This window comes from Galeopterus variegatus, unplaced genomic scaffold (genome assembly GCF_000696425.1).
Source record: "Galeopterus variegatus unplaced genomic scaffold, G_variegatus-3.0.2 Scaffold663, whole genome shotgun sequence".
NCBI classification, from domain to species: domain Eukaryota; kingdom Metazoa; phylum Chordata; class Mammalia; order Dermoptera; family Cynocephalidae; genus Galeopterus; species Galeopterus variegatus.
Genome location: NW_007726774.1, coordinates 392,824 through 419,739, shown reverse-complemented (window position 1 = coordinate 419,739; position 26,916 = coordinate 392,824). Strand labels below are relative to the sequence as shown.

The 26,916-nt window shown below is 45.1% G+C and overlaps 2 protein-coding genes across 2 annotated transcripts in view; both read right to left on the bottom strand.

The window, feature by feature from the left end:
• Positions 1–9,100: 9,100 nt before the first annotated feature.
• Positions 9,101–15,190, bottom strand: LOC103589228 (translational activator of cytochrome c oxidase 1). Its single transcript, XM_008571140.1, has 5 exons — positions 14,711–15,190; positions 12,535–12,641; positions 10,750–10,877; positions 10,043–10,220; positions 9,101–9,652 (listed from the first exon to the last, which is right to left on the bottom strand). The coding sequence occupies exons 1-5, from the start codon at positions 14,976–14,978 to the stop codon at positions 9,452–9,454; spliced, it is 882 nt and encodes a 293-aa protein (XP_008569362.1). The 5' UTR covers positions 14,979–15,190; the 3' UTR covers positions 9,101–9,451.
• Positions 15,191–16,399: 1,209 nt separating this feature from the next.
• The window catches only part of DCAF7 (DDB1 and CUL4 associated factor 7), a 41,791-nt gene continuing 31,274 nt past the window's right edge, over positions 16,400–26,916 (bottom strand). Inside the window, exon 7 of the mRNA XM_008571156.1 lies at positions 16,400–16,858. Coding sequence (XP_008569378.1) covers positions 16,400–16,858 — 459 coding nt within the window. The remainder of the gene's footprint in view (positions 16,859–26,916) is intronic.

The window sequence follows — 26,916 nt, the reverse complement described above, 5'->3', positions numbered from 1 at the left end:
CTCGGGCTCCGCCCGCGGCCGGGCGCTGTGGCATGGGCAGGGTGTCCCGCTACATCCCCGACGCTCCTGGGCTCGGCCCAGCCCGGCCTTGGCGGCGCCGCTCGGCCCGCCCGCCCGCCAGTGCTTCAGTCCCGCAGCCTCTCCGTCCGGCCACCGTTCTCCACCTCAGGAACGCTCGGAAAAACAAACCGCTGGTCGCGCAGCTCGCCCCCCTGCCTGTCACTCACGCGAGCACCCGCCAATCCCAGGCACCCGTCGGGCCGTCGCACCCACCCCCCCTCACTTCACCAGCCAATGAAGAGGAGAAAGCCGGCTGCCCCCGCTGCCCCCCATCTCGCTCTCTCCAACACCCTAACTCTCAGCCGCCAGCTAATCATCAGCAACGCACGATAAACCAATCCCGCCTACTCGCGCAGGATGCCAATGGGCGCAACCAAGGCGGCTTCCGAGGCCTGCCTGCCGCCTGCCAATCATCGAGACAGCGCTCGGTTCCCTGTGCTGCTAGCCAATCATGAAGAGGGCTCTGAGCACCCGCCTCTGCGCATCCCTCGCTGGCGCTCTCGCCGTCTCTCCCCGGGAGGTGCTGGTTGCTCCAATCACAGCTCTGGCCTGAGGCTCCGCCCACATTCCCACCTCCAGTCAGTCACCGAAGGCTCGGCGGGTGCGCGGGCTGGCGCTGTTCCTCGCCGGCTACTTTTGGGGCTGGGGTTGGGAGAAGGCTGCTAGAGGGGCGCTTGGGCCTTCCGCCTTCCTGGTGCTCGGCCGCCTCCGCGGTCCGGGAGCTTCCAGCAGCCGGCGTCCTGCCCCTCCGTGTGCCCAGCACGGGGAGCGTTATGAGCGGGGAAGGTCTGGCTGCGAGCGCTTCCCGGCTTGTGGCCACCTCTGCAGCCCACCCCGTTAGTCCTCCGGTCCTCACGCTGCGCTTGCCGGGAGGCAGGGGTGGCCTCGCCACTGGCCCCCTTTCCCTGGGTCTCCTACCTCCTGGGCCACACCCTCCGGTCTAGGCTGGAATGTGGGTCCCAGGAAATCTGACTTCCGCCAGAAGTTCTTTCGGGTGGTGGGGGGGAACGTCCTTTTACTGGTTATAAAAACAACACAAGCTTTTTGTAGAAAAACTGAAAAATGCAGAAAAGTATAAAAAATAAAAATCCCAGCCCACAGATAATTTTATCTATTTCCTAGCTAGATATACAACGTTTGACAAAAATAGCTTCATATTGTTTTGTAGTGTGCTTACATTTTATTTCGTGTTGCCCCGTGTCACCAAATATTGTTCCAAAACAATTGTACCGGCTGCATGATGTTTCAAAATAAAGAATACCCATAATTAATTTCCCCAGCTTCCCATTGTTCAACATTTTATACACGCAGATCTCCAGATTTCAAGTTCACCACAATTAATGTGGGCTCCCTTCCTCTGGTCCCTGTTCCAGTGTCATATGTCCGACTCGAGAATAATCTTTCTCAGACCCATTTTCAATAGTCAATTAAACTTTTACTGGTGGCCTTGAGTGTTAAATCTCTTAAGAATTACCTTTGGCTCCCCCCTCCTTTTTCACACCCACCCCCCAATATTTAATCAACCCCTTGTGCTGTTAGTAGTTTTGTTCTGTTTTGTTTTTTTCCCCTCCAACAAGCTTTTAAATCTCTCATACTCTTACCTGATTAGGTCCCTACCCAATTTATCGGAGTTCCTTAACTATAATAATCTCCTTTCTGAGAAGAGGAGATAGAATAAAGGGAAAAGAAAAATTAATATTTATTAGTTATTTGCTATATCCCAGACATATCATATTTAATCTCTCCAATAACTCTGAGGTAAATAATACTATTGGTTAGCTCAGTTGGTTAGAGCACAGTGTAATAAAACCAAAGTCAGGGGTTCAGATCTCTGCACACACCAGCCACTCAAAAAAAAAAAAAAAAAAAATGCTATTCTCACTTAATTGATGAAAGTGAAGCTCAGAGAGGTTAAGTACCATGTCCGGTTGTGGAGGTCAGCATTCATACCAGGTCTGTCTGACTCCCAAAGGCCATGTTCTTGCACTAGGACAGTGTTTCTCAACAATTTTTTTTCATTGTTCACCCCCACCAAGAGAAAATTTTAATAATTAAATTTAAACTTTTCGAGGGCCAAGCCCGTGGCGCACTCGGGAGAGTGCGGCGCTAGGAGCGCAACAGCGCTCCCACTGCAGGTTCGGATCCTATATAGGGATGACCGGTGCGCTCACAGCGCTCACTGGCTGAGCACGGTGCGGCCGGTCTCAAAAAGGACCAAAAAAAAAAAAATTTAAACTTTTCGGCTCCCCACACCAGCCAGCTGAAAATTTAAAAAAAATTAAATTCTCCCTGGGAGATTAAATACTGAGGAATAAGATTTTGTCAGAGTTGAGCCTTGAAGGCAACATACCACGGTATAATCTAAGATTATTTTCCATCCCTTAAGAACCAGTTTTCATCCCATTGGGGACAGTATCACTCCATTGAGAATGTATATAATAATAGACCAATGTGGAAGTCACCATCTGTCAACCTGAGGCCCAGATCTACCCCTTAATTTTATTGACCTGTGAGATAAATATAAAAAATGACACATTTATGCCAGTGGAAATCTAATACCCACTCCAGGGCCTGTATCTGAAGTTCTATTCTGCAGCTTCTCTTAGAATGTCTAATATGCATCTCCAATGTTCTATACAAGAACTCGATTCTTCTCCCCTCCTTCCCCCCCAAAATCCTACTCCTCTGTTTTCCCAATTGTTAAAGTATAAACCTAGGAGGAGTCTTCCTTAATCTTTTCTTTCCCCAACACCTCTATATTCAAACATTCAGCAAGTCTTTTCAACGCTCATTTCAAAATGAATCTGAATCCAACCACTTCTCACCACTACCACCCTGGTCCAGGCCACTACCCTCTCTCTCTTGGACAACTGCCCTAGCCTCCTATCTGTTCTCCCTGTTCCCCTGTGGCAGCCCAACAAATGATTCACACAGCGCCAGAGGGATCCTTGTCAAATGTACTTCAGATGACATCACTCCCCTGCTGTCAACCCTCCAATGGCTTCCCATCATTCAGAACCCAACTCTTTGTCATGACCTGGCAGGCCCAACAGGAGCTGGCTCCAGCCATCCTCTCCTACCTCTTCTACCACTTTCTCCCTCCATCGGTGTCTTCCAGCCACACTGGCCTTCTTACCATTTTTTGAATCTACCAAACTTTCTCACATCATGACCTTTGTACTTGCCATTTGTTCTGCATGGAATGCTCTTCCCCAAGATGTTCCCATTTCTGTATTTCATTCAGGTCTGGGCTCACATGTCAATTCTTAAGTCATCCCTAACCACCCCATCCAATATAGCTTCTCTCCCCTCCGTCATTCTATATTCCCATATTTTGCCTTATTTTTCTTCATAGTGCCTGAAATTGTATATTTACGTGTTTGCTTTCCTCCAACTACAACAAACATAAGCTGTGTAGAAAGAGATTTTATCCTGCTCACTGTTCTCTCACCAGCACTTAGAATAGAGCCTCGCACATAGAGAACTGCAATACAACTACAGAAGTCTTTAGCTGAAAAGGGCCTTTTGATTTTTCTTCTACTTTTCTTACATCTGCCTTCTTTGTGGGCTTCATTTCCATTGTCTGTCCCTCAACCAGCCATGTCAAGCATTCCCACACAGCAGTTAGTTACCACATGCACTGAGGATTCCAGAATCTGAACTCTATTTCTGGCTTGGGCAAGTCTTTCTTCTGAGCTCCAGAAGCATCCCTGCTTGGGTATCCCACAAGTACCTCAAATCCTACAAGTCCAAGGGTTCAGATCCCTAAACAGTCTAGCCGGGGGGAAGAAAAAATCCTACAGGTCTAAAACTGACCGCATCATCACTGTCCTCTATATTTCCTCTGTCCATCTTCAGTTCCATCTTCAGTTCCCCAGGTTAGATATCTTTGAGTTATTGGAGAGCTCTTCCTCTCCATTTCCTTTCTCCCACAGCCAATCTTGACCATTTGTCCATCTATCCACTCCTCTCCCATCCCCAGTCCCACCATCCAAGTTCAAACCACACAAATCTTACTTGGATTACTCAGCCTAACAGCTTCTCAATGGGTATTCATATCAGAGTGATCTTTCTATAACAGATGTCTGATCTCGTCATACTCTGCTTAAAAATTTTATAGTTTCCCATCACTCTTAGGATAAGCTGAATATGTGAATGAAGGCTGCTACAGTTTGAATATTTGTCTCCTCTGAAACTCACACTGAAACTCAATGCACATTGTAACAGTAGTAAAAAGGTAACTGACTATGGTATTTAAAAGATACAGCCTTTAAGAGGTGATTGGATCATGAGGGCTATGCCTTAATGAATGGATAATCCATCCATGAATTAATGGGTTAATGGATTAAAGGGTTATCACAGAGTAGATTGGTGGCTTTATAATGAGAGGAAGAAGCACATTAGCATGCTCTTGCCCCCTTCACCATGTGATGCCCTGCTCTGCCCTGCTCTGCCTCAGAAGGCCCTCACTAGATGCTCCCCCTCAACCTTAGACTTCCCAGTATCCAAAACTTTAACAAATATGAGGGTACTTCAAATAGTTCATGGAAAGATTTGTATTATCTTTTAATTCTATTTTTCCATGAACTTTTTGAAGTACCCTCATAAATTTGTTTGTTTTGTTTTTTGTTAGCTGGTCCATAAGACCTTGGTGTTACCAGCACCACACTCTCCCAAGTAAGCTAACCGGACTGTTGTAAATTTCTTTTCTTTGTAAGTTACCTAGTTTCAGGTATTCTGTTATAAGCAACAGAAAACTGACTAAGGCAAGGTCCTTTAGTACCCAACCAATTCCTTCTTCTCCAGCCACGAGTCTTTCCATTTCCCACCTCTGCCAACCCCATTGTTCAAATTCTATGCTCTGGCCACATGGACCCACTGGCCATTTCTCAAACATAACTCTCTCTATATCTCTTCATGTGCTATGTTCTCTGTATCCAGTGCTCCTCTCCTCCATTTCTGCTCCTGCCCCCATTTTCCAGGAAGAACTAAGCCTAAACGTCACTCCCTTCAGGAAGCCTTACCAGACAGATACCTCCAAACCCAGGTTAAGGTCCTCTGACATGCTCCCAGAGCACCCAGTACTTTCTTCATCAAAGTACTTGTTGCATTCTATTGTAATTCCCTTTAACAGAGTAAGCATAAAGACAAAAGCTGTCATTCAAATTGGTATGCCCACCATCTTTCATAGCACATTCAAAAAACATAAATGTTATTGAATGAATAAGCCAATTTCAAATGAGAATGTTAGTAGTTGAATGCAATTTCCCTGACTGTGCCCTTTTAGTTATGTATTTTATCTTCTCTTTCTAGATTGCTTTTTCTCCTCACTCTTCATTTTCCCCATGCGAAGTTTCCCAGCTGGGCCATGCCTTCTCAAGGCTATCCCCCTGGTTTTACATTGAGTGGATACCCCTGGGTAAGCACCTGAGCCATAACCTGCCCCCAGGAATCACAACCTGCCACCAGTGCTCACGGCCTCAGAAAGTGCTGGTCCTGTGGGCTGGCTGGTTAGCTCAATTGGTTAGAGTGTGGTGTTATAACACAAATGTCAAGGGCTCAGATTGACAAGCGGCCAAAAAAAAAGGAAGTGCTGGTCCTATAGGGGAGCCCAATCACACACCAGTTGCACACTTTCTTTTCTTCTTTGAAGAACATGGGAATACATGAACACATAAGAGGGAAAAATAAATATAAATGAGTGAATTCTCTTAGGGGATAATCAATGGGCTTGGTGTAAAAAGGAAAAAAATCCAACAAACCTACCACCTGATTGATGAAAATTCTTTTAATTCTGAGGTAAAGTATAATATACTCAGATTACCTATTCAACCAGTTAGTTTATCTTTGTTGTCAAGGAATAGTGTATATCTCATAGAAGATTTTTACAACTATGATGTTTTATAAATTGACATTTACTTCTAAATAAAAATTGCTTTTTCAATTTGAAATTCCACTTCTATAAATTTATCCTAAAGAATACTTTGCAAGTCCCCCATACCACCCAGCCACAAAAAAATAAAGAATGCTTTGCAAAGGTAAAGAATGTTCATTGCAGCACCTTTTGTAAAATAACCCAAATGTCCATTGATAGTGACTGGCTAAATAAATTACAGCACATTAACACAATAAAATGTTATGTAGCTACTAAAAAGAATAAAGAGACTTCTCTGTACTAATACCAAAAAGTACCCAGAATATATTGTGAGGTGAAACAAACAAAACAGGTCACAAAGCAAAGTGTATAGGGTGATCACATTTCAGTTTCAAAAAATGTTCATTCATACCTATTGGGAAAAAAGCCAACATTTATTGAACACTTACTACTGCCAGGCACTGTTTTAAGTGCTTACCATATATTTACTTATTTTATCTTCAAAAAAGGCCTATGATATAGGTACTATTATTATCCCCATTTTATGGGTAAAAGAACAGGTGTAAAGGGGTTAAGTTCTTGTCCAAAAATGCTAGCAATTGGCAGAGCCAATTTGTTCCCTAGCAGACTGGCTCCAAACAGTAGAATAATATAATACATACATACAGTATGTTATATAAACATATATATATATATATATATATATATATATATATATATGTTTTTGAAATTTGGAACATATTCTATATATAGCTTTGTATCTTTTTTTCCCATTTAACATTGTACAGTAAACATTTCTCTGACATAAAATATTCTTTGAAAAATAATTTTTCCTTTTTTTTTTGTCTTTTTTACTGACCGGTAACGGGATCGCAACCCTCGGTGTTGTGCCCGCACCACGCTCAGCCAGTGAGCGGGAACCGGTCTCCACATGGGATCCGAACCCTCGGCGGGAGCACCACCGCACTCCCAAGCGGCGCACTCTCCAGTGCGCCACCGGGCCAGCCCTGAAAAATAATTTTTAGTGGCAGCATAATATCTCATCATATGGATGTGACCATCTTATTTAACTAGCTCAAGGTCTCTTTACCATATCTGGAGGCAGCACAACAGGTTTGAGTAAAGGTTCATTTCACCCTTTCCCTATTAACTGCAGAGCACCACCAGGGGTCAGTGCAGAGCTGTCTTCACAGGAGCTATTAGTGTGTGGTACTGCAAGAATGGCTTGATGTAAGAAAATTGGTTATGCAACAATCCATAATAATAAGTTCTATCTATTAGAGGACGTCTATTCACATGAGTAGCCAAGTTCCCTTTAACGGTGGGCTCCCTTAGTACAGATTTCTCAGATTAGAAATGATCAGATTCCTCCAAATTAACTTATATTCAACATTTCCAAAACAGGGCTATTTTATAAACCAAGGCCTATCAATATAAGATGCAGCAAGCCAGCCCATGGCTCACTCAGGAGAGTGTGGTGCTGATAACACAAAGGCCACGGGTTTGGATCCCATATAGGGATGGCCGGTTAGCTCACTGGGTGAGTGTGGTGCTGAAAACACCAAGTCAAGGGTTAAGATCCCCTCACCGGTCATCTTTTTTTTTTGGGGGGGGGCAATATATATATATATGTATATATAAGATGCAGCAAGCCAGCCCATGGCTCACTCAGGCGAGCGTGGTGCTGATAACACAAAGGCCACGGGTTTGGATCCCATATAGGGATGGCCGGTTAGCTCACTGGGTGAGTGTGGTGCTGAAAACACCAAGTCAAGGGTTAAGATCCCCTCACCGGTCATCTTTTTTTTTTGGGGGGGGGCAATATATATATATATGTATATATAAGATGCAGCACAAGACCTGGTCTCACCTGCTTGGTATAAGATCATCTGTGCATAAATACTTGGACTATATAATAGGCTTGGTGGGAAAATCAAATAAATAACATATGAAAGTATCTTATAAATTATGAAGCAGCATATAAACTTTAGGTTGAGCTATTTTAATGATGTGCTATTCAGATACTTGGAAAAGCTGTTTCCTATAAAACTGAAGAATACCAGTTCGTTTTAAAATTATGAAATGAAGTATATAAGAGAAAATTCTTTGGCATGATCATGGGTTATTTCATTGGTTTTCTTCCCCCTAGCCCTTGCTCTCCAGCTGTTGAAATCATTGTAGAATTAGTAATCTGCTTTTCTGAGAAGATGAAGTTATCATTTATAGTCTATTTGGTTTTTAGTTCTTTTCCATCCTTAATTACCTGAGGCTCCTTTTGGAAAATTACACTGAGCTCAGGACTGGCATAAACAACTTATAAGTAGGTGGATAATGGGGATCGAAAAGCCACTTCAGGCCGGACATTCTTGACAGGCTCTGGCACAGGTGGTTGGCCCTCCTGGCCTTTCTAAACCCAGAACTGACTATTAGGAGCAAAACATACCAACGGCCCTATTTCCCACTAGCCAGGATCCTAACTGAGTCCCTCACACCTCCTTCTGTTCCTGTTTCCTCTCCAGTTCCCAGTGCCCCTTCATTTGGCATCAGAGATGAAAAGGAGCTAGGGTTGGGCATTCTGGGGACCAAGCAGTTTGGTGTAGCCTTTCCTGAGAGCAGCCCAATCTGCTAATAGGTCCACTCTGACCAATCTCAGAACACACAGGGGCCCAGGCAAAGCAGGGCCTGAGGAGTCCCTTATCATTGGCACTTGACTTCCTATTGGGCTACAGCCTTAAGCTCTGTGGTGAAAGAAGGGCACAGAGGCCACACAAAGAGAACAAAGATGTGTGCACAGTAGCTCACACTGCTCTGGGGCAGCTCCAGTACAGAGCAGTCCTGTGTCTTCCCTTTGAGGTCTTATGTTTTAGAGCAGGATCTAATACAAGGCACCAGTTGAACAGGTTGTGCTCTAGAAAAACATACTTCCCGGTACACAGGTGTTAGAGAAATATTAGTTGCATGAATGAATGACAGGTTATGGCCATTAGACCAGCATTAGACCACAGAGTGCCTGGATGCAGCTACATTTCTATGCCCAGTCAAAAAAATAAACAACAGTCCTGGGATTGGAGTAGTAGGAATAAGCCTATGGACTTGAAAGTTAGTCCAGAGGGTCCCAACAGTTGAATACAAACTCAGGAAAACTCAAGAGCCATACAACAGCAATGCAGCAACCAAGTTCAATCACTGTTATTATTTAAGAGCAGTTTCTTGTACATAGGGCCTCACAGCACTTACAATCCCCACAAAGGCCAACTACCTAAGGTCATAGTCTGACCAGACCCAGGAGGGTGTTGGGAGACTCATCCAGGTGGGCTCTGACACACCAGCAGAGCCAACAAAGAGGTCCTACAGAAGTGTGGGATTCCCTTGGCCTCAAGGTCACAAGTCCCAGCCTTAGGCATCCTAACCTGCTAGGCCTCCCACTGCTGCAGTCTCAGAGATTGCTGCAGAAGCCTGTGCTCCAGAATGGCAGCCACTTGCCTAGGAAGAAGGCCAGGCGCACATACAGACTGGTTACTCGATGTTGTCATAGACGTGAATCACATCCTGGTGGTTGCTGAGAACCTGGATGAGATGAGCAGCCTGCTCCAGGTCAGGGTCAGCCAGCTGCACCTTTGAGTTGGGGATGAACTCTAGTGTACAGGACACAGAACACAAGCCCAGGGAGTCCAGCTTCTTCCTCACTTGATGCAGTGAAGAGGCATCACAAATAAACTAGGAATAAAGGAAAGTCAAGAGGTGAGAAGCTGGGAGATAAGACAAGGCCAGAAAGAACTTTGCAAAGTCCTAAATGGAATTGCTGTATCACTGGGTTTAAGCTCTTCACTGGCAGAGACAGTTCTCAATGTTCTGAATCCTACTCAAGTCCTCAGTATAGTAGGCCCTATCCAGTATGCACTTAATAAGTGTTGGTGCAAGATGTGAACTCTTTGTCTCACCTGTACCCCGGGCACAGGAAGGAAGGAACCGAGAGAGGCATGCTGTAAGGCATCCGTTAGGACCTTTCTGGAAGCCACCAAACAGAAAGGCTCCATACTCACTTTAAGTTTTCTTATTTTTTATTTTATTGGCAGCTGGCCAGTACAGGGATCCAAACATACTCACTTTAAAAATGCTCTTTTCTTCTTCGTCTTCAGTTTCCTTGACATCCTCAGCTCCTGCTTCAATTGCCAACTCCAGGGCACGCTCTAGGTTCACAGCTTTCTTCTCTCTGTCCTCCACTCCAACCACAACCACCCCCTTTTTGTCAAAGGAGTGACGAGCTCCTTCAGCCATCACTCCCCTGACAAAGAAGGAAATGGGTCAGAGTGAGTGAATGACTTTATACACTCAGCCTCCATAAAATACAGCTTTCTAACACTCTCCCTTTCCTACCCATCCTATGGAATATACACAGACATGGAGCAGCTCTCTTCCTGAAAGAGAAGATGCAGCTGCTGCTGGGTAAGGGAACAGTCCAAGAATATCCCCACCCTCTATAATCTGCTCTGATTAGAGCTGGGAGGATGCAAAGACTTCACCCATTATTTCCTATGTCATTAAGACTCCAGTCCTGGTGGAACATTTTAAGACCTGGGCATTACGTGGCTACAGATGGAACAAAGATTCCCTTCTTCACATGATGAACATCTCTTTTTGATCCTGCCTAGTACAGAACACATTAAGGGAAATTCAATTATCCCATTGGATTCTGCTAAGAAGGAAGTGTGTTTAATACTTGAAACACCATCAGGGATCAACAGTATTTGCCTTGCACAGAATTGGAATCTAAAGGTTCCATCCCCTCCCGCTCCCCACAGACACACACCTACCCATTCTTGTTCAGAATATGCCTTATGTCTGATTGGCACTTGGAGCCACTGTTAGATAACGCTTCAATGAGCAGAGAAGAGCCACCAGGACCTCGAACCCCATACAGCAAATAAATGTCCTTAGTTTTCTGCAATAAACAACACAAGTGCATTTTCCTGTTTCACAATTCCCTCCCACATGCCAGCCCAGAACCACAGGCACCACGAAGTTGACTCCATGGGATGGGATTTCTAGGATGGAGCCTGGCCTCTCAAGTCTTTATTTTTCTCCCCACCCTCTGAGAATAAGCCCTTGGGACCAACTTTTGAGGTAATTAAAAAGTACTATCAGGCTGGCCAGATAGCTCAGTTGGTTAGAGTGTGGTGCTGATAGCACCAAGGTCCAGGGTTCGATCCTTGTGCCAGCCAGTTGCCAAAAAAAATTTTTAAATAAAAAAATTTTTTAAAACTATAAGAAAATAAAAATACTACCCTTACTTAGAAGGGAATCTGTTTGTCCACAATCAGCCACCTCCCAGTTTTGCTTATTCCCTTCCCCTCCCCTGCCAAATCCCATATCTATCGCCTAGTCAATCCTACCAAGACTCATCCTCTTATACCCCATTCCACATGAAACCCACTTGTGACGTCTCAATGCTCCTACCTCTGGGCTGCTGAGTACTGCTGCAGAAAAAACATACATCTGAGCATTGTCATAGGAGCCGCTGAAAACAGCATAGTCTCAAAATTCAAACAAACAATCCAAACCTCTAATGACCAATTTCATCTGTCCCCCGCCCCCCCACACACACTTCTACTCATCCCTTGTCCACGCATTTGATCTTCACTACTGTCCCTGAGTACCTTGCTCTGCACCTTTCCAGGAATTCTCAAGAGATAACCTTTCCCTTCCTCTTTCACAAAGAAAATAAAGGGTTACTGGGTGGGGGAAAAATCCTGTGTCCACCACTTTATCTGCACCATGGCCTACAGGAAGGTAGTACATATAATGGCTAGAGCACAGGCTCTGGAGTCTGTCTGGTTTCAAGTTTGTCATTTCCTGTGCGACTTGAGTCAAGTCACCCAACCTTTCAGTGCTTCAGTTTCCACTTAAGGTTGTTTTGAAGACTCATTGAGATAACGCATACAGAAGAATTCTTACCAAAGTACTTAGCCTTATGTAAGCACTCAACAACTATTAGTTGTTACTATTATTATTCCTCAGATCCTTCCCACTTGCCCCGGAAGAAAAGATGTTCCCTCACCTGAGCTCCACATCACTACAGAAGAATTCTTACCAAAGTACTTAGCCTTATGTAAGCACTCAACAACTATTAGTTGTTACTGTTATTATTCCTCAGATCCTTCCCACTTGCCCCGGAAGAAAAGATGTTCCCTCACCTGAGCTCCACATCACTACGCTTCCCATAGTCATTATCACCCCCACCTCTTTGAACTAGCTTTTCTTCTTTAGGGCATAAACATCTGAAAAGGAAAAACAAACCATTCCTCAACCTAATATCAGGGCTTTCCCCACATTGTGCCCCTTCTTCTACTCCATCTCTTCACAACTCAACTGAGCAGTCCTCGGCTGTATGGTTCTATACACTGTCTATCCATCCTATTCCCGATTGTGTTCCTACAACCAATGGCCAAGGACAGACAGCCCCTAGATGCCTCTCAGTTGAGGATGTTAACCACAATACTACCATTCTCTCTGATGATTTAAGAAGTGTTCAGCAGGCTTCCAGACATGGACCTGTGGGGGCTGTAATCAATAACAAAAATGTCAAACTGAGGACACACCTCCATTTTCAGTGCTGTGTTAATCGTTGATTTGGGCATGTGCTTGCTGCGACACACCTCTAAGATGTTGGCCAGGCTGCTGTTGAGCTCAGGGTTGGGGCCTCCCTCTGGATAAAGAAAAAAGAGTGAGCTAAGTGAAAACAGTCTTGAACTGTTTCCTTACCCATCTCATTACAGCATGGGAGAAAAAAGGGACTTCCCAGCCCATTCCCCTTAGCCAAAATAGTTAAATTGGTCCATTTCTGTTCCTTATAACATAAATACCTGAAACTGTATAATTTGTAAGAAAATGAAATTTATTGCTTAAAGTTTTGGAGGCTGGAAAGTACAAAGTCCAGGGAGCACATCTGGTGAAGGCCTTGGTGGTGACGGTAATGTAGGGGTCTCACATGGCAGAATGGTAGAGCAGAGAGATAAAGAGAGACTCTCACATGCTCTCGTTTTCTTGTTTTTTTTTTTAAAAGATGACCGGTAAGGGGATCTTAACCCTTGGCTTGGTGTTGTCAGCACCACGCTCTCCCAAGTGAGCCAACTGGCCATTGCTATATAGGGATCCGAACCTGCAGCCTTGGTGCTATCAGCACCACACTCTTCCAAGTGAGCCACGGGCCAGCCCTAACATGCTCTCCCTAACATGCTCTCGTTTTAAAGCACTGAGAGCCACACCCATGAACAGGGGCATGGTCCTTACAATCTAATCACCCCTTCAAGGCCCCACATTTCAATTATTAATAGGATTTCCCACTCTCAACAGTTACAGTGGGGATTAAGCTTCGGTGAGGTTGGGCGTGTAGGCATTCAGTCTACAGCAACAGTGGCCGGTTAACACTTTGTTCTCCATTAGAACACTTTGTCTAGTGTTTGAATGGGATATGGAGAAGTATTTTGGAAAAGAGGTTTCCAATCCCTGTCTTTAGGGATGGGTATCACTGCTAGGTTTCAGCAAACATCACTTTGCGTGGCATGAAGAGGTAAGGAACACAGATGGTACCAACATCCTTGACTTATTAATATCCTTTGCTCTTGGGGCCAGCCTGTGGCTCACTCGGGAGAGTGTGGTGCTAATAACACCAAGGCCACGGGTTCGAATCCCATATAAGGATGGCTGGTTAGCTCACTGGGTGAGCATGGTGCTGACAACACCAAGTCAAGGATTAAGATCCCCTTACCGGTCATCTTTTAGGAAAAAAAAATATGTCCTTTGCTCTTGCTCTACTACTTTGAGCATAATTATTGAAATGCTCACGTGACACTGCAATCACGCTCACTATCTCTAAGGATAGGGACTGTATCTCATCTTTGAATTATCAGTGCCTGACACAAAATAAACACTCAGTAGTGGTGATTGAACTTAATATCAAGAATTCAGAAGAAAAGGAAGCAAAGAGAAATATCAGACATGAGTTGTACGGGTAAATTAACATTAACCAAGTGCTATATGTTCTGTAAACTACCTCAAGGTGGGCATTACCACTGTTTCACAGAAAAGGAAATGGAAACTTAGCAGTTAAGCCACTTGCTCAAGGTCATTAGTTAGTCAGTGACAGAAACCAAGTCTTCCTGACTCCAAAGTCCATGGTTTTTACAGAATTTTTTCGCCACTCCTACAGGTGGCTCACACTAAATGCAAAAAACAAAACAAAACAAAACCCCAAAAACAAAAAAACACAAACCTTTTTAGGGTGGCTACAAAACTGAGAAAAGACATGGTTCAAACCTACTTTCGAAGGAAATGTGTCTCAGGAAACCCAAATGAAGCAAACTGGGGCCTAGGTCACCTATATGCTACCAGGGGCAACTGTAGAGATCTTGGTTTGTCTTTTCAGAAGAGACACACATCTGACCTCTTAGGATCTCTTTCTATTATGTACCCAGATAAGAAGTTGAATGAAGTCACTTTTACCATCTTATCTTCTCAAGAACAGCTCCCTCTCTGACAAGCTGGCAGACGCTAAGCGTCTGGAAAGGTGAGTGGGGACAACTCACGTAGGTAGATGTTTTGAGGGTTTTTATGAGATAAGCAACGGTGGGAACTGGGGAATGAAAAGAAAACGAAGAGCCGAAGAGTCAGGGTGGGCCCACCACGACCCCCGGCACAGCTCCACGTGAGGCAAGCGAGGCCTGGGGCACGGAGAGAACAGCGGCGGCCAGCGGTGGGTGATCGTCATGTTCTCACCTTTAACCGCTAGGCGGATGTTCAGACAGAGTTTGGCAAAGATACGACTCTTCTCGATGTCCTTGGGACCCTTGATATGGCGGACTTTAGACCACTTGTTGTGCCCGGCGGGGGCCGCTGCGGAGAGGTGCAGTGCTCTGCCCGGAGCGGGGCCGCGGCCGGGTGGCTCGGGCTGGGAGGGAAGGGGAGCGCGCGGAGTAACTGTCCGGACCCCGGGGTCTCGCGCCCGCAAGCCTCGGGCAGCGGCCCTGCTCGCCCAAGCCGCCATCGGCTCCGACCCTGGGCTGCAAGCTACAAATAACAGCGACCAAGGTCAGTCTGTCGCATCCACCGCCGGAACAAGCAGGTCCGGACCCTGTGGCCACCTCTGCCCGTCACCACAGACCCAAAGGCTCAGACCCGTCCGGAGCAGCCCAACCGCGACTGACCCCGCCGCGTCCCCGCAGCAGCCGGGAGGAGGGACTCTTGGTGGCGTAGCACACTTCCTTTCCCGGGTCCATTCCAAAAACACGTCCCCACCGCCCGCAAAGTCCGTTCCGCTGCCGCTCGGGACTTGCTCCTTTCTTGCCCTTGCGTAGAAAGCGGACAAGGCGGAGTGATGGGGGGCTCGGTCCCATCCGGTTGCCTGGAGAGCCCCGGCTTTTATTTCCTGCTATGATATAGTAGAGATACGTCTGAGTTATGGAACTCATTTTGCTTCCAAATTGTTCCCTAACTCTGGGAAGATCCAGAGTGATAAATGTTTTGTTGTTGTTGCAAAGGAATACGCAGTTCAACCGCCTCATTTTACAGGTGAACAAACCGCCGCCAGCGAAGTGACTTGTCCAATCATTTAGTCCCTCTGAAAGTCTTCTTTCCTATCTATCATTAAGGATGCTACTACTTCATTACCAACATGAGAAGGCTGAAAACACAAAATGAGCCCTTGGATCTCTAAAGTCATAAAGTCTTATGTAGATAGCAGCAGTAGTCATAGTGACTAAGCCCCTAAATGCAAGAGATGGCTCAGGACAGATTCACATGAGTCACAGGCCTTTCGGGAGAGGGAGAATGATCAGACGAAACTTGTGGAGCCAAACTCCCCTCTTGATTTTTCTCTCTGCTCTCCCAAAAGGGAAAACCGAAGGCCATTAGGGGAAGATGGAGAAGAAACAGAAGTGGCAGTTGCTGAAAAACTGTAGTGGCTCCGCATGCTGGTGAGATTAAGTCCAAAGGGCTTGGTGTGTTAGGCAGAGAAGCAGGACAGTGTCCCGAAGCAGGACAGTTTAAGCTTGTGGCCTCTGGAGTTAGAGTGGGTGGATTCAAACCCTGGTTGTTCCATTTACTAATGTAACCTTGGGCAAATTTCTTTACCTTTCTATATTTGTTTCCTTACCTGTAGAATGGCCTTGAGAGGAGTGTGTGTGTGTGTGTGTGTTCCCATGGTTTGTACGAGGGCCTGCTCTCGTGTGTGTGTGTGTGTGTGTGTGTGTGTGTGTGTGTGTGTGTGTTTTCCCGTGGTTTGTACGAGGGCCTGCTCTGCGCCAAGGAGAAGCCCGGACACGCTGGTTCAGTCCAGCCTCCGGGCTCCCAGCTTCATGAAGCCCTTGGCTGCCTTCTCCCTTCTCCGCTCCTCGCGCTTTTTCCCTGCAGCACCTGCCATCTCTCAGTCTCCAGACTCCTACTTGTCCTCGTCCCACACCTCCGGCCTCAGCTGTGCGCTGGGACGTGCGGATAGGGCAGCAAAAGTGTTGCCTTGTTGGGCTCCGGGCCACCCCGGTTACACTCGCTGGCCAGCCTCATGCTCTCAGGGGGCGGCTCTGGGGAGCTTGGCTCCTGCCAGCCCTGCTCCCAAGAGCCCTCAGCTTCCGAGCTACTCCAGTCGGACTCTAGGGATTTGTGGTCTGGGTTGCTGACCTGCCCAGCACGGCTTGCTTGACCCCCGGCGCTCCAGTCGTCCTGCTGGGTCAACACAGACTTGGCCTCCTGCTCCGGGCTGTCCCAGTCTTCATCATCCCATCTGTCAGCAGTGCTGCTGACCTCTGCTGCATCCTTGTCCAGCGTCTCATAGTGGTGTGAGGTGGTGGGGGTGGCAGAGACAGGTGGGGGCCAGGGCAGGAAGTCCCTCGGGCATGGGTCTCTGGGGGACGTTGGTCTCAGGTGGGGCAGCTGTGGGGTGTGCACGGATCAGCTTGGAGGTGAGGGGGAAGACCCCAGGGCCTAGTGAGGATTAAATGGGATAATGGACACAGAGTCATACGGGCATTGCTTTTATGTTAACTATCATAGTAGAACCTCCATCATCTCAGATCTACTCATTTTTCTAGTCTCATGTCCTGATGCTACACTCCCCTGGGAGAGAATTACTTACTGTACCCTGAGTACAAGCTCTTTATCACCTCTTTGCTTCTCTCTGTTTGGAGTATCCTTCACTGTCTCACTGGTGAAATCTTTATCATGCTTCAAGACCCAGTTCAGCTATCACCTCCTCACGGAGACCCTCTTACACCCCTTCGAATTTTTAGTAGTAGTTCACTTATGAATTTTTTTATTGTTTATTACCCAAGCTACTTATGATAGGCCCAGCACTCTTCTCCTTGTACTTTGCAGATTAAAAACACCAGATTGCTCCTATGACCTATGTTCAACCTCATTTCACCTCGCTAATTTTTTTCTTCCTTCAAGATTCAGCCCAGGCATTATTTTCCACTTGAGGAAGATACCTCCAAATTCTCTATTTGGGTTCAAATGCCTTACTCTGTGGCCTTCATGCATGCCTGTACCTTAGCATTTACCTTTTTCATATCAAAATATTGGTCTGCCACGATACTAAATTCTTTGAGAGCAGGACTGTAATTCCTGTGCCCAACACTGTTCTTGTTTTTTAAAATAACTGCATTATTGACATAGTTCACATATCATACAGGTCACCAATTTAAAGTATACAATGGTTTTTAGTAGATTTAGAGTCACCACAATCGATTTTACATTTTCACCATCCCCCAAAGAAGACCTGCACACATCGGTAGCCACTCCTTTTTTACCCCCCCCAATTCCTGCAGCTTAGGCAACCACCAATTTATTTCTGTCTCTATAGGTTTGTCTCTTCTGGACATTGCATATGAACGGAATCATACACTATGTGGTCCTTTGTGACTGGTTTCTTTCACTTAGCGTCATGTTTTCAGGGTTCAGGTTCGTCCATGTTGTAGCATATATAAGTATTTCATTCTTTTTTATTACCATGATATTTCACTCTGTGAACATACCATATTTCATTTATCCATTCCACTTTCAACTATTATTTATAATGGTGCTATGAACATTCATGTACACATTGCTGTGTGGAAATGTTTTCATTTCTCTTGGGTACATACCTAGGAGTAGAATTTCTGGGTCATATTATAACTGTCTGTCTAGCCTTTTGAATAACTGCCAGACGATTTTGCAAAATGGTTGCATCATTTTACATTCCCACCAGCAATGTATGAGGGTTCAACTTCTCCACATCATCACTAAATGTGTTATTTCTTTTTGGCTATAGCTATCGCCATCCTACTGGGTGTGAAGTGGTTTTGATTGTATTTCCCTAATGACTAATAATGTTGAGCATCTTTTCATGTGCTTCCTAGCCATTCATATAGTATTACTCTTTGAATTTAAAAGTACAGTTTGTTATACATGTTACATTGCAAAAAGTAAATTAGTAGAAAAGAGTAGCAAAAAGCAAATTAATAGAATTTATACTCACAAGTAAGTGTAGAGTCCAAAGCAAGTTTTGAGACTACCCTAATTCAATCGATCTAAGCTCACCAGGGGCAAACCTATCGTCCAACAAAGTCAGGCTTATTGACTCACTGCAATAAGGGAGACTGCACACCAGAGGAACAGTAGGGTGTCACACCAAACGAAGGAAAAGATGGTTATTATAGGATTATGGGGAAGGGGGAGGTTAGGTGACATTTAAATGAAATACAGTTTGATAGGCTCAAAGAAACAAAGATGTGTAAAAACAGGGTCAACATCAGCTCTGGGCTGCAAAGTGGACCCAGGAGATCAGTTCTCCCAGATAGTACAAAGTTAAGATAAATGTGGAATATTGTGTTCAGAAACCTGTGCTCTGAAGCTCTATACCTGGGGTATAGAAATCCAGGTCGCTTCTCCATGTCAAAGTGGCTTAGCTCCTCCAAGCAAGACTGTGAGGCTTCATTCTCAGATATAGTTTTAAACAGGAAAACTTTGTCAGCCTATGATTTGAGAGAACAAAGTTTCTCAGTAATGGTTTAAAAATATACTTACTCACAGAAGGGAGTTGTTATGATATTTTAAGTTGCAGTGGGTGCTTGGGCGAAATATTTCCTGTTAACTTTGCAGTTGGTTTCATCTGTGTCTGTTTATCTGTGATGAATGGCAGATTTTTACTTTCTGTCTGAGCTAATATTTACTTTCTCAAGATAAATTCACAGGTGACTGAACTATCTCTAGAGGCCTGGTTGTCGTTCATCAAAATCACTTAACAATGAACCTTGGAAGCTAAAGACTGAAGGTATCATTCTATTAGGTTTGAACATGTGTTGTCCAGTACTAATAGCTCTCAACAAATGAGATGACATTTGTTATTATTCCAGATACTTTGCCAATTTGCTGGTGTGGCAGAGACACTATTATTTATTCACTACTTTATTTCCTCTTCCAGAGTACATAGGAAGACTACATTTCTTGACCTTCCTCACAGTTAGGTTGGAGCCACATGACTAAATGTGGCAGATATGGGAAAGAGTGAGTAAGCTTCCAGGCCTATCCTGAAAAACGTTATCTCCCTCCCCCTCCCCACACCCCAAGCAACCTGCAGGCCACATGTTCTAGATGATGTAGCCACAGGTTGGAGGAAGGCTGACCAACCTCCAGAGGACTTTGCAAGCAAAAAAATAAACTTTTGTCATGTTCAGTCTGACATTTGGGGGTTTGTTACTACAGTATAGCCTAGCCTATCATGATAAATACAGTATTACTTGCCCAGCTTTCTCTTTAAAAACCAGGAGAGCAGGAATCATGTATTTCCCATAAAGTATACATTGTCAGACCAAATAGCACAGTTCCAACAGCGCCAGCAGGCAACTTTTGTCATGTTCAGTCTGACATTTGGGGGTTTGTTACTACAGTATAGCCTAGCCTATCACGATAAATACAGTATTACTTTCCCAGCTTTCTCTTTAAAAACCAGGAGAGCAGGAATCATGTATTTCCCATAAAGTATACATTGTCAGACCGAATAGCACAGTTCCAACAGCGCCAGCAGGCGCTCATAAAGTTTAAATTCTCAAGAGTACATACTTCTTTTCACAGACCCATGCCATTCCTTTGACATGGTAGCAGGCACTTACTGAACACTGGCTACCCAATCAGTTTGCCTTTCTTCTCTTCCCTTAAAATGGCCCAACATGAACAAAGAATAAACATAAAAATAAATGGGGGGGAGTATTTCATCCAAGATGCACAGCATTTCAATAACAGGGGGATAGGAACCCCTTCCCCATCCTACCATGCTGGGGCATAGGTTTGGGAAACTAGGTTGGCCTTGGAAATTCCTGGTCAGCCTTCAGAGCCTGGTGTCCAAGCCTAAGAGATATGGGAGTTCTCATTTCTTTGTCCTCTTTCACAGCCAATAGATTACTGAATCCTGATAACTCCATCTCTTAAATCTCCTCACTTGTGCTCTGTCTTCTTCACCCCTGCTGCTCCTGCCTTAGTTCAGGCTTTTGTTTTCTCATCTTGGCTATTACAATAGGTGAACTGACTCCCTGTATCACACCATGCCAGAGGGACTTTCTTCATTCCCTGTCCTCCTAAAGTGCAATTCTGATCATGACTTCCCTCTCTGTAAATTTTCCAGTCTTATACAGGATTGTTAAGTTCTAAAATTTTTGCAAAGCACAAAAGACTGTCCCAGATCTGGCTCCTGCTTACCTCTCTAGCCAGTTCCCCCCATTCCCTGTACAAAACCTCACATCTACTTGTAATTCTGAATATGACCATACTCTTTCTTGCCTTTATAGATTTGCACATGGATGTTCTCTCTTCCTTAAAAAACATTCCCTATTCCCTGAGAACTCCTAATCAGCCTTCAAAACCCAGTTCAAGCATCCTTCATCTTGTGAAGTTTTCCCTGATCCCCTTTTGCTTCCACCCAGGCAGAGGTGATCACCTCCTCCTCAGGACCACAACATACATATGTATGAACATATATACCCCTTGCATTGGGTTGAACATCCCCCCAAAACTTAGTCTCCACTGTGACAGTATAAAGAGGGTGAGAAGTCCTATTATGGTAATTGAAAGGTGGGGCCTTGAAGAGGTGATTATATTGTAGGACCATGCCATAGTGAATGGATTAATAATGGTGGTCAGGGGTGTGATTCTGAGGGTTTTAAGAGAGCACATGAGGGCCGACCCGGTGGCGCACTGCTACAGTGCGCCACTTGGGAGCGCGGTGGCGCTCCCGCTGAGGGTTCGGATCCCACATACAGACCGGTTCCCGCTCACTGGCTGAGTGAGGGGCGGGCGCAGCACCGAGGGTTGCGATCCCATTGCCGGTCCCGGTCCGGTACGGGCACGACACTGAGGGTTGTGGCCCGTTGCCGGACACGAAAAAAAAAAAAGACAAAAAAAAAGGAAAAAAATAAAAAAATAAAAGAGCACATGAGAGGTGAGTCTCTCTCTGCTCTGCAATTTGTGACCCTTGGGTCACTGTCGCCACCACAAAGACCCTTTCCAGATGTGCTCCCTGGACTTTGAACTTCCTAGCCTCCAAAACTGTAAGCAATAAATTGTGTTTCCTTTATAAATTATTCAGTTCAGTGTATTTTGTTATAAGCAACAGAAACAGACTAATACACCCCTGTTTTTGCACAACATTGCAGTTATTTATGTAGATGTTTCCTCTGGTAGATTCCGAGCAATGTGAGGGTCACAGCCCCAGCATAGAGTAGGTAGTCCACGTTTTGTTAACTGAATAACAAGTGAATGACCAAACAGGAGATAAAAGGTGAGGAGTCAGGCTGTCAGAGTGTAATGGGCTGGAATGCAGTCTAATCCCCCAGCCAGTGTCTCTGGAACATGACCACAGTGACAAAATGGGAAGAACTGAATTCATCACAAGAAGAAATTCAATCTATACATGTTCAAATTTTATTACAAAGTATGATGGGCAGAAAATATGGTACTTCTTATACAGGAGGCTGAAACAGAATGAAAAGGTGGAAATTAGGTTTAATGTCCTTAGGAAACACGAAATAAGTCATAGATATAACACTCCACTTTCAGGTGCCTTTGAAGTGGCCTTCAATGGAGATTCCCCATCGTGGTTTCACAGCACAGTGTTAAAATTTTATTACAAGCCCTATGGACAATCAGTCCTATGAAAATATTTATAAAAGAAAAATGGTTACAGTACAGTTCTGCAAGGGGCAGCTTCCTCTCCACCTGACCATGGGATGCCACAAAACCTATAGTATAGAGGGAAAGTTTAAATATATAACAAGAAAGTAAGTTCAGACATACTAGGCTAAAGGGCACAGAAATGAATTGGTTAGTGCTTAACATTTCAGAGAGCAAGAAATCTCCATTTTCTACGTAGAGGTTTATACAATCATGCTACAAATTCACACTGTGTACATGGGGTGGGGGGTGTCACTGACAGAGGGGTCATAAAATATACAGGAACCAAAGCAAGTGATTCATACTTGACGAAAACAATTCAAAGCTTCAGCTGAACAATTAATTTTCATGACGAACTGTACGCCACAATCAACCCGAGGTGAGAACATTTCTTTTAAATAATAGATATTGCAAGTTCATATTCACTGGGTTGTCCCAATGGTGGGTGCTTTTAAGTTTTCCAGCTGCTACACAGACTGTCAACATCTTTCTTCTTGGAATTCAAACTTTCTTTAGCTTATTTGTTTCTGGTTCGATATACCAGCCCAAGCCTCTTTGGGAAGGCACCTGCTTGTTTCCATATTTAAAAAATGACATCCAGAAAGTAGCCTAAGGAGGACCCGGCCCACCCTGCGTGACTACATATTTGACTTTGACCATTAACAGCACTGACGACTGTGGGAGGAGCAGAGGGTGCAGGCGGGTTAGGTGGGCAAGGCTCTGCAACACCAGCCAGGGCAGAGAAGACAGTGCTCGCAGAGCCTAGCCCAGGGTCCACAGTGACTTTGCTAAGCTCAGCCCCCTTCCCAAGAAGACCCAATCTAAGTGCCAAGCATGACCCTCCTTCCTCACCCTGGAGTGGACACAATAAAGGGAAAGTCTGGTTCGAGGCTTCTACTTCAATGGTATCCCCTTCCCCAAGCCAGACAGTCGAAGGAGCTGCTATATTGTCAAACTGGGGAAAATGGAAGGACAGTACTGGGTTACCCTCCCATGTCTGGTAAACAATGCAGCTTTTCTATATCCTTAGAGCAAGAATTCAAGGCCCAGGTTGCAACAGGGAGAAGGTTCTACTGTGGAAAAATAAGGTGAAGAGAAAATTTTTTAAAAAGAGGGAGGGAAAGTCTGCATGACTGTTTTGTATCTGCTGCTTCTGCTCTGTACTAACCTACAACCAAAAAGAGCCATGATCTGAAATGGTCACAGGACTCCCAATGCCTGCATATTTTTACCACCAAACATCACCTATGGCTGCCCTGCTGCAGGGAGAGGGTCTCTATGCCCTGAGCTGTCACCCTGTTCCCACAGTCACCCAGCATCATAGATGCCCTATTAATGGTCCAGGAAGGCTGACCCAGGCTGAGGGTCTGGTCTCACTACACAGCCACACAACAGACAGTCTGAATGCCTTCTCACCTCAGACCTTCACTGCCCTCTAAAATTTCCTCCTTTAATCTAAATGAACACTAACCATTGATATTCTCCCACATCCTAAATCTCCTAAAATTTCAGCCATTACTATCATCAAAATCTTATAGGATCCTGAATTTTTTGTTTTTTCCTGAATCTTAGTCAGGTCTTTGAAAGCCGATCCTGGTTCTGATAAGTCTCACCCAATTATCAAATATTTTCCCTCTTCAAGTCCTAACCTTGCAGGCTAGTTCCTCCCTGGAAGGAGAGGGTTACAACTCTCCTGAGTGTAAATACAAAAGTTCCAAATGATTTGGATCCACTCACCAGCTCTCTGGTGGTAGAGACCAGAGGCCTAATTTATTCATCACTTCCACCCTTTCTCAAAGTAGTCCAGAAAGACACAGACAGCTTTAGCTCCACCTACCAAGAGCAAGTGAAAGGGCTATCACCAGCTGAGCCTGAGCCCATAGGTGCCTCCACAGGGCCTTGCTAGTGAAGTCCTAGCAGGTGCTCTTCTCACACTGGAGAAGAGAAGATCCAGAGCTTCCCACCAGTCTTGCTGGCTGTCAACTGAGAGCCTAAACAAATCAAACAGAGACTTGATTTTGTAACCACATCAGATCCGTGCCTCCTGAAGCACGACTGGCTAAGAGGCTTTCTAAATCCCAAGACTGCAGAAATCCCCTTCTCAGCCACGAGGCTATCTGGCCTATGGTGTAAAGAGAGGGTAAGAGAGCTGGGACTTCAAAAAGCAGCCCAGCAATGTGAGCATGTGTACGTGTGCTTAGGGAGGCAAGGGGTCTCATCTGGGTCCCAGATGGGATGTCAGAAGGAGGAGAACTGCACTACAGGACATAAAGAAGGATGATAGGGCTGGGAGTCCAAAGGGCAAAGGAAAAAAACATCAAAAGTTGTTAGTTTGTAAAGTAAATAGCTACCTTATACAAATCGATTCTAATTACTATTATTAACTGTTTCTGAACTGTTTTCAGGTTCTTGTTGACAAATGTTCCCATCATTCAGAGCAGGCTGAAGTGCAGATCAGGAAAGAATCTTCCCTCAGAACCCAGGGGAGGTAAGCCTGGCTCCAGCAGGATCAGCCCCTTCTCCCACTCTGACTTCCATTTCAGACCCTCTTCCACAGGAAGGAACTGATGGCCTCCTAGAGCAGGCAGCCATCGACTTAGACCTGCTATCCTTATAAGAAGGGCCTTGTAACCTTTATCAGACACAACTAAAAGCAGAGGAGGGTTCTGACCAAGAACTGCTCACTTTCCATCTCCAAATAATACAGTACAAATCCAGTGGCAAATGCAGGAGAGTCAACCTCAAACAGGCCGCCAGCTAACGAGTCCCAAAATCACGATGACAAAGTAAAAAGGGAGAAGGGGAAATACCCTGACTAAAGAAAGAGGCTTTTCCTTTGGCACAAGCCTCTGTGTAGTAAAGCAAAGAGCTATGACTTTTGGCATGCAAATACATCTGCTTCTGAAAAGGAAGACTCAACCAAAAGAGTTTAAGGGCCTAGAAGAATACAGTTAACTGTTTTATTTCTCAAGCAGTGAGAAATAAAACAGAGCTATGACTTTTGGCATGCAAATACATCTGCTTCTGAAAAGGAAGACTCAACCAAAAGAGTTTAGGGGCCTAGAAGAATACAGTTAACTGTTTTATTTCTCAAGCAGTGAGAAATAAAACAGAGTGTGATGAACCAGGCAACTCTTCCCCAGAGCATGCCCCAACTCTGCCTGTACAAGGACTCATCTAACACTGGAATCACGCACAAGCCCTTGCCATGGAACTCATGTAACGGAAACAGACACCTGCAGCCTGTTAAGTCGACACAGACAACTGCAGCCTACAAGTCCAATACTGCTCAGAACCTAAACTGGGGAGGGGAGGGGATGACAGTCTGAGCAGAGGACTTATCTGACTACTCCTGGGGTCTATAATTCTTTCACAGCCATCTATTTAGTTAAACGCCTGGGATCGCCACAGCCAATTAGTCCATCTCGTACGAGAGAGGCCAGTCTCCCACACTCTAATGATCTTGTTCAGGCTCCAAAGGGCAGTCTGTGTACCTCTATCTCTCAAACACTCTAAGGATCTTGTTCAGGGTCTGAAGCATAGTCTATGTACCTCTAAGAAGACTCTCTCACCTCAGAGCACTCAATCCAGAGTGGCCAATGTACCACCAGTTACAGTAAACTCCACAAATAGAAATACCAAAGTTCAGCTGAGAGATCATTCTTGCCTATCATTCAAAACATGAAACAGAATGGCCTGGGGTTTATATTTGGAGGGAAAAACAGACTGAAACTATTGGAAATATGCTCTAAGTTCAGCTTCCCTGAAACTATTCCCTTCAAGTCTGGCACCCCAATCAGCCTGTCCATCCCAGCTCTACCACGTTCCCAACAGGTGCTAGTGGGGTTGGACAGAGGTACTTTAGGATGTAACAGAAGGCTTCCTATGTCTGTTTTGGAGCCCAAAATGGCCTCGAGAAGAACCAGGCTGAGAAAATGTGTGATGAGTCAGTAGACATCAGAGCACCAAGGTAGTTTGGGACTCCTGGTCAGGAATGTACCACTCAGGCAGTGATCCAAGAAGGCAAACTGTTCATGGGGTCAAGGGCCCAGTACCAGCTCCTTTTTCCTTTTTGTCTTTTTTCGTGACCGGTAACGGGATCGCAACCCCTCGGTGTCGTGCCCGCACCGCGCTCAAACAGTGAGCGGACTGGTCTCTATATGGGATCCGAACACTCGGCGGGAGCGCCGCTGCGCTCCCAAGCGCCGCACTCTACCAAGTGTGCCACTGGGCCGGCCCTTTGTTTTTGTTTTTTGTGGCTGCCCAGTATGGGAATATAAACCCGTGACCTTAGTGTTACAAGGCTGCACTCTAACCAACTGGGCTAACCGGCCAGCCTGGTGATTCAATTTAATGTGAGGTTTTTTTTCTGTTTTATGAACATTTATATTCAATGAGGTGTTATACAGATGACTGAGATAAAGTGTTCTGTGGATATAAATAAAATTTTCCAAGAAAAGGGCTATGAGAAACACCAGAAAGAAGGCAATCATTTAAAAATATATATATAAGCATGGGAAAAGTGACTAGAAGGAAATATATCAAAATGAGACAGTGGTAATATTAGAATGACAAGGTTATGAGTTGTTTACTTTTCTCTTAATATTAGAATGACAAGGTTATGAGTTGTTTACTCTTCTCTAGTTCCTAAGTGATCTGTAATATGGTCATATTACTTTTATAATCAAAACAGTAATGTATTGCGCCGGCGTGCGCCGCTTGGGAAGTGCGGCGGCGCTCCCGCCCGAGGGTTCGGATCCCACATACAGACCGGTTCCCGCTCACTGGCT

What these genes read in the sequence shown, in the direction of transcription:
- LOC103589228 (XM_008571140.1), bottom strand. Translation starts at nt 14,978, where the DNA reads ATGGCGGCTTGGGCGAGCAGGGCCGCTGCCCGAGGCTTGCGGGCGCGA. An exon ending in ACACAGCACTGAAAATGGAG is followed by an intron (nt 10,878 to 12,534) that starts GTGTGTCCTCAG and finishes TGTTTATTGCAG; the next exon opens with AAAACTAAGGACATTTATTT. An exon ending in CATATTCTGAACAAGAATGG is followed by an intron (nt 10,221 to 10,749) that starts GTAGGTGTGTGT and finishes CTTCTTTGTCAG; the next exon opens with GGGAGTGATGGCTGAAGGAG.